The 8,062-nt window shown below is 39.1% G+C and overlaps 1 protein-coding gene across 1 annotated transcript in view; it reads right to left on the bottom strand.

Moving 5' to 3' along the window:
- Nucleotides 1–1,222: 1,222 nt before the first annotated feature.
- ZNF25 (zinc finger protein 25) overlaps nt 1,223–8,062 on the bottom strand; it is a 38,742-nt gene continuing 31,902 nt past the window's right edge. The window contains exons 5-6 of the mRNA XM_012809415.2: nt 3,305–3,368; nt 1,223–2,741 (exon numbers count right to left, since the gene is read on the bottom strand). Coding sequence (XP_012664869.2) covers nt 1,673–2,741; nt 3,305–3,368 — 1,133 coding nt within the window. The 3' untranslated portion in view covers nt 1,223–1,672. The remainder of the gene's footprint in view (nt 2,742–3,304; nt 3,369–8,062) is intronic.

Raw genomic sequence — 8,062 nt, 5'->3', positions numbered from 1 at the left:
ATAAGACAGTTGAAAATTTTACAAAAACATGTTAGCTTCTTTTTGAAGCATTAGTTTAGTAACAATGTCTATATCCCATTTACAAATGCCAGAGAACAGGATAAAAAGATACATTATAATTAAAAAAGAATATTACATTAACAATACATATATTAACAACAAAAGTCTCTACTGAGACTTAATGTGAGACATCTTCATACACAAAAGTTTTTGGACTAAGGTTATGTATTTCCCTAATGACAATTATGGATGGGGTTCACATGCATGTCAAGCATCCACAAGTTATGTTTTGTAGCACACTCACATACACAAAGTCCTGCATACTAAAGGACTCAGTATGTGTTTAATGATGTTGACTGATTATTGTGTTTGTGCTTTTAAAAAGCTTCATATATGTAGACATCTAAAGGTTTCTACATATATGTAGAACTAGTATAATTATTTATAATTATAACTAGTATAATTATTTCCCATGTTCAAATTCTTTGAATTCCTATTTAAAATTTCTCAAATATTGGCTCGGCGCCCGTAGCTCAGTGGCTAGGGTACCAGCCACATACACCGGCACTGGTGGGTTTGAACCCAGCCTGGGCCCGCCAAACAACAATGACAACTACAACCAAAAAATAGCCTGGCATTGTGGTGGGCGCCTGTAGTCCCAGCTATCAGGGAGGCTGAGGGAAGAGAATTGCTTGCTGTGGGCTGTGACACCTCAGTACTCTACCAAGGGCAACATAGTGATACTCTGTCTCAAAGAGAAAAAAAAAATCTTTCAAATATTTAGAGTACTACTAATCTGACATTCAATGAAATATTAATTTTTGATAAGGGCTTCTACATCTGTCACAATCTTTACAATAATCTCCTCTGAATTCTCTGATATAAGAGCTCCACTTAAAGAGATTTCTGAATACTCAGATTAGGCTTGGCACCTGTAGCTCACCAGCTAGGGCACCAGCCACATATATCAGGGCTGGTGGGTTTGAACCTGCCCTGGGCCTGCCAAACAACGACAACAACTACAACAAAGAAATAGTTGGGTGTTGTGGTGAGTGCCTGTAGTCCCAGCTACTTGGGAGGCTGGGGTAAGAGAACTGCTTAAGCCCAAGAGTTTGAGTTTGCTGTGGGCTGTGACTCCACAGCACTCTATCTAGGGCAACACAATGAGACTCTGTCTCAAAAAATAAATAAATAAATAAATAAAATGAATACAGGAGTTTCTCACTCATGTGACCTTCTGAATGTCTACTGCTAACTACCCTGACAGAAATTTCTTGACATTCATTTTACTTGCAGGATTTCTCTCCTGTGTAATTTCTATGTTATAAAACTGTAAGTATGACTTCTAAAAGAAAAGTTCCCCTCATGTTTTACAATTTGTATAATTTCAGCCACCTATGCTATCTGGTATTTAGTAAAGTCCACCATATGGTAAAAATTTCTCTGTAAATGTACAGAATTTCCATGGATTTGTTACATGGATACACTGTGAGGAAAGATTATGGCTAAAGAGTTAACCATAGCGATGATTATCTCTAGGAATTCACACTTCAGTATCATTATAAATGAACCTTATGAATGTCACTCATTGAAATTCATAAAGTTTCCCTCATATGAATTCTCTGATTATTCTGAAGGATGCAATTCACACAGCAGGATTTCTCAGCTTACACTATTTATCAGTTTTTCCCTTCTTTGTGTGTGTCTTCTGATGTGCATTGAGTTGTGACTTTTGAATAAAGGTTTCCCCACACTCCTGACACTCATAGGGTTTCTCCCCTGTGTGTTTTCTCTGATGTATGATAAAATGTGACTTCTGAGAAAAGGATTTCCCACATTCCTTGCATTTGTAAGGTTTCTCTCCTGTGTGGGTCCTTTGATGTAATCTGAGGACTGAATTCACAGAGAAAGATTTACCACATTCTGTACATTCATAGGGCTTCTCCCCTGTGTGTTTTCTCTGATGTTTAGTGAGGTCTGATTTATAGTAAAAGTTTTTCCCACATTTATTACACTCAAAGGGTTTCTCTCCTGTGTGAGTTCGCTGATGTACTGTGAGAGCTGACTTCTGGTAAAAGCATTTTCCACATTCCTTACATTCATAGGGTTTCTCTCCTGTGTGAGTTCTCTGATGGGTTTTGAGATGTGAATTCCTAGAGAAGAATTTCCCACATTCCTTACACTTATAGGGTTTCTCACCTGTGTGTGTTCTCTGATGTACTGTAAGGTGTGACTTCTGGGAAAAAGCTTTCCCACATTCATTACACTCAAAGGGTTTCTCACCCGTGTGTGTTTTCTGATGTACCATGAGGTATGCCTTCACATAGAAGAACTTCCCACATTCAGTGCATTCAAAGGGTTTCTCTCCTGTATGTGTTTTCTGATGTTCAACAAGATGTGGCTTCTGGTAGAAGGATTTCTCACATTGATTACATTCATAGGGTTTCTCCCCTGCATGGGTTCTCAGATGTCTACTAAGAGATGACAGGTGGTAGAAAATTTTATTACATTCTTTACACTCATAGGTTTTCTCTCTGGTGTGAATTTTCTGATGTTTTGTGAGGTCTTCATTTTTAGAGAAAGATTTTTCACATTTATCACAGTCATAGGATTTGTTCTTTGAATGAGTATGCTGATGTACTATGAGGGCAGACTTCTGGCCGAAGAACTTTCCACACTGCTTACATTCATAGCCTTTCTCTCCAGTATGAGTTTTCTGATGTTTTGTGAGTTCTCCATTCCTAGATCAAAAGTCATAAATTCATTAGTGTATGAGGCTTTTAAGGCTTCCCCCCCTCTACTGTGTGTTAACTCTAAAAACTGATTTCTAGAGATGTTCCCATATTCATTAGACCCACAGATCATCACTGGGATCATGCTCTGACATATACTGTAGTTTAACATTTGATGGGATGAACCTCACCTGCATTCTATTTACAGGGTCTCTCCACTGCCTGTGTTCTATTTTGTGTAGTAAAGCCTCCCTTATTATGTAATTCAGAAGAGTCAAAAGACTACTTCAAAGTTTGAATCTCCTAATCCTGAATGAGTTCTCTATGAAAAAGGGCATTCTTGGGTGGCACCTGTAGCTCAAAGGAGTAGGGCGCTAGCCCCATGTGCTGGAGGTGGTAGGTTCAAATCCAGCCCCGGCCAAAAAAAAAAAAAAAGAAAGAAAAAGGGCATTCCCATTTGGATTCTACTCTCTGGGATTTGCTCTAGTGTTAGGTAACCTGTGCTCTGTTATTTACAGCAACTACAAGATTCTTTTTTACAAAGTTTCTTAAACATTAATTCTTGAACTTACTTTGAATTTCCAGCTTGGCTTTCCTGATTTCTTGCTCCTTGGGCAGGAACATTACGTAGGTCTTCTATAAAGAAATCCAAAAATTTAATACTTAATAAATCTTAATTATTATGGTTACAGGGTCATTATTATGGTTACAGGGTTGAATCTTAGGCTTCATGCCAATCTCTCAAAATGAAAGAATTCTCAAATTCAAATTTCCTTTCTCCCATTGTTTTAGGAAAAACAGTAAAATACACGGTAGTGGACAGAGGAAGGAACCTGGTTAAAATCCCAAGTACTCTGACATTGTTACAAATGTGAGCTTAAAAATTTGGAAGAGAAAGTTAAGACAAAAAAACAAAAAATAGGAAGTAGGGAACAAAAGATATTTAAAGTATTGCTGGATGTGAATGCAAGAATCAGAGAGAATGCTGTGAGCCCTTTAAGGATGATGAATAGGAAGTAGGATGAGAAAAAACTGTGTTCACTGGAAATATCAGGGAAAAGATTAAATTAGCTGAAGGAGCTAATGTATAGGCCTTATCCCCTCAAACCTAGATTACTGGGTTAGGATTCTTAGTAGTTATCAAACTGTAAGTTTCAACTTTATTTCCCCCTTATCCATCTGCAACAATCTAGATGTCAACACTAAAGTGGCTTTCTCAGGACATCAGTGTCCTCATACTCAAAGGAATAGTGTATACCTTGGGCTTTAACGCTCCATCTAGTTGGCTTAATTTTCAATAAGACTGGAAGGCCCAGGAGTATTTACATCCAAGGGGAAGGATTTTATAAAAAGTGGAGGGCAAGCCATCAATGCAAGGATGAATTCCCAGTTGTATCACCAGAGATGTTCAATCCTGAACTTATGACTCAGGACTGGCCTTGAATTCTGCTTTTATATCTTGTCTCCTACATGTCTGCTTCCTATCTAGGATATGATCTTTAAAGATAGGATTTTTCAACATCATTCTAGAACCTCTATTGACCTTAATATTTATTTATCTTTAAATGCACAGAAGCAAGGGAAAGACTATAAGCAGAGGACTAGGGTTGGAATTTCAGAGCATTTGGGGGTAACACATGGACAAGTCATTTTATAGGGGCTTGTATAACTTAAATACATGTGAAATAAGATCCTATGTATGGAAAACATTTAAGAGGATAGTAAAATGGAAGTTAACACATGTTTCGGGGCCATAAGGAGGAATAAGATGCAGTAGACAAGAGAGGGCCAGACTAGTTTTTGACAGAAAATTAATTTAAATGTCTATTGTAATGCTGAGTCTGTATAAGTTTACCATGACAAGCTAGTGACAATATAAGTTTACCACATTACATAAAAACTATAAGAATTTAAATCAAGAATTTGTTTTTGAGGCCAGGCACAGTGGCTCATGCCTATAATCATAGCACTCTGGGAGGCTGAGTGGGGAGGATCACCTGACCTCAGGAATTCAAGACCAGCCTGAGAAAGAGTGAGACCTGTCTCTAACTAAAAATTAAAAAAAATATATTTGGATGTGGGGGTGCATACCTGTAGTCCCAGATACACAGGATGCTGAGGCAGGAGGATAGCTTGAGGCCAGGAATTGAAAGTTGCAGTGAGCTATAATGATACCACTGAACTCTACAAGGGTGACAGAGTAAGTCTGTGCTCCTCACAGAAGTAATTTTTTTGAGTCTAAGAAGGAAGCAAGTGGACCCAGTGTAACTATCTTTTAAGAAGGTAAAATATGGAATCTAGGAGCAAGATAGCGGCCGAGTAACAGCTTCCTTGCAACTGGGCATGGTGAGTATGGGGAGAGAAGACTCCAAGCATCTCTGGCTGGTGGGATCTGTCCAGAAACATCCCTTTTGGGACACAGAGAGTCAGCGAGAGACTTCTGGACCCCATGAGGAGGACAAAAGCAGTAGAGAACTGGCAAGTGTTTGCATGTGTTTGTTCAGTCTAATCCCGCTGGCAGTTGTAAGTACAGCAGCAGTGAGATTGCAAACTGGAAAGGCCTTACCTGTAAGCTGTTTTTGTTTCTTTTGGACTTGGCACTCAGTTGAACTACCTTGGGAGAAACTGGGCAAGAGAGCAGAGGACTTTAAGCATTGTCTAGGGCCCCAGACTGAGCCACTGAGCCAGACGGAGCTAATAGTGTTTAGCTGTGGCCACATGGAGCCATTGTGGGAGAACTGCTCTGGCAAGCTCTGCCCTCAGGGTCACAGAGCAAGGATCAGGCGGGAATGAGTAATCCAGTGAGTGAGCAGCCTAAAGGTGGGGACTGAGATACCTTATAGCCTTGGCCCTCAGAGGCATAGAGTGAGACTGGTTTTGGCACACTGGGTAAGTGGATAGCCACTTGAGGAGTGATCCCAGCAACAAGTGCTTTCCTGGGAAAGCTTCTGCTTGTTTAAAGTGCCTTTTAAGTGGGCTTAGGAGAGACTTAGGCTCTCTTCACCCTGCTGGGTTTGAGAAATCAGCAGAGACCTCCAATCTCCACCTTGTACAGCTGTTATCAACATTATGATTAACATCTTATACCCCAAAAGATCACCTGTTGCCCAGACAATATTCAGCAAGATATTTATACTGCTTTTTTGTTTGTTTGTTTGTTTTTTGAAACAGAGTCTCACTTTGTCCCCCTTGGTAAAGTGCTGTGGTGTCACAGCTCACAGCAACCTCCAACTCTTTGGCTTAAGCAATTCTCTTGCCTCAGCCTCCTGAGTGGCTGGGAGTACAGGCACCTACCAAAACACCCAACTATGTTTTGTTGCAATTGTCATTGCTATTTCAGCTGGCTGGGGCCGGGTTCAAACCCGCCACCCTCAGTATATGGTGCTAGCGCCCCACCCACTGAGCCACAGGTGCCACCCTGTTTTATTTTTTCTTGTTTTTTTTTTTATTTCAACATTTTCCCATAGATTTTTCTTCTCTTTTTCTTTCTTTTTTCTTCATTTTTCTAGTTTAAATATAATTTTCCATTGTTGTATTTTTTAACAATTAGAACTGCATTTTTGCTAGTGTTTCTACCCCTATTATTTGTTTTTTTCCCCAATTTTATCCCATAAAGTTTTCTGTTTGCTTGTTTTAGTTTGATTTACAGCAATTTTGTCTTTCCTCTCTACTTGGTAGAGATGGGGTACTGTGTGTGAACAGGATAGCAAAGAGCTCTTCACCTCAAGGGAACCACCCAACCCGGCACCCCCAAAGGTTGGGTCAAAATACCCTACTGTACACCTATATTGCTCCTGTCTCCGTCTTTCTGTGCCTCTCTTCTTTTTGTCAATATTCCCTTTTACCTACCCCCTCTCCTTTCTCTTTTTTCTTTTCTTTTCTTTTTCATTCTTTTTTCCCTTCTTCCTCTTCAATATTCTCATCCTTCTGGTCCTGTACAAAGGGCTCATCAAAACCCTAGTCCACAGGCATAGTAACTTAAAGAGCAAGAGGAAGTGAAATGAAAATTAGGACAAGGAAACAGATAAAAGAAATCACTCATGAGGAAGAATCAGCAGAAAAAATCCTGGCAACATGAAAAACCAGTCCAAAGCAATCCCCCCAGGGGACCATGAGGTAGCTACCACAGAGGACTCCACCTATAAAGAAATGGTAGAAATGACAGAAGAGGAATTTAGAATACAGATGATGAAAACAATGAAGGAAATGATGGAAACAATGAAGGAAACTGCTGATAAAGTGGAAAATAACCAAAAGGAAATCCAAAAACAGAATCAAATAAAAGATGAACAATATGAAGAATATAGAAAGGACATAGCAGAGCTGAAGAACTTAAACAGTCAATTAGGGAACTTAAAGATCAATAGAAAGTATCAACAACAGATTAGACCATGCAGAAGAAAGAATCTCAGAGGTAGAGTACAAAGCTCTTGAGATAACTCAGATAGTTAAAGAGGCAGAAAAGCAGAGAGAGACAGCAGAACATTCACTGACAGAATTATGGGACTTTATGAAGTATTCAAACATATGAGTTATAGGTATCCCAGAAGGGGAAGAAGAATGCCCCAGGGGAATGGAAGCCATATTAGAGAATACTATAAATGAAAATTTCCCAAATATCACCAAAGATTCTGACACACTCCTTTCAGAGGGATATCAGACCCCAGGTTGCCTCAACTCTAACCAAGCTTCTCCAAGACACATTGTGATGAACCTTTCCAAAGTCAAGACAAAAGAAAAGATTCTTCAAGCTGCCAGGAGTAAGTACCAGATGACCTACAGGGGCAAATTCATCAGAGTGACTACAGACTTCTCTAATGAGACTTTTCAAGCAAGAAGACAATGGTCATCTACCTTTAATCTACTTAAACATAAAAATTTCCAGCCCAGAATTCTATATCCTGCTAAGCTAAGGTTTAAAATTGTTGGAGAAATCAAATCATTTACTGATACACAAACATTGAGGAAATTCGCCACAACAAGACCAGCTCTACAGGGAATACTTCAACCTATTCTACACACTGACCATCACAATGGATCAACAGCAAAGTAAGAACTCAGAAATTAAAGGGCAGAACCTAACTTCCACACTGATGCAAAAGATAAAACTAAGCAATGGACTCTCACAAAATAAGATAAATAGCATATGTATACCACGGAATACTACGCAGCCATAAAGAAAGATGGAGACTTTACCTCCTTCATGTTTACATGGATGGAGCTAGAAAATATTGTTCTCAGCAAAGTATCTCAAGAATGGAAGAAAAAGTATCCAATATACTCACCCCTATTATGAAAATAATTGTTAACTATCATAGGAAAGCTATAAT

Source organism: Otolemur garnettii, unplaced genomic scaffold (genome assembly GCF_000181295.1).
Source record: "Otolemur garnettii isolate 467f Iridium unplaced genomic scaffold, OtoGar3 scaffold00105, whole genome shotgun sequence".
Classification (NCBI taxonomy): domain Eukaryota; kingdom Metazoa; phylum Chordata; class Mammalia; order Primates; family Galagidae; genus Otolemur; species Otolemur garnettii.
Note: the sequence above shows the minus strand (reverse complement) of the source record. Positions and strands in the feature narration are given on the sequence as shown.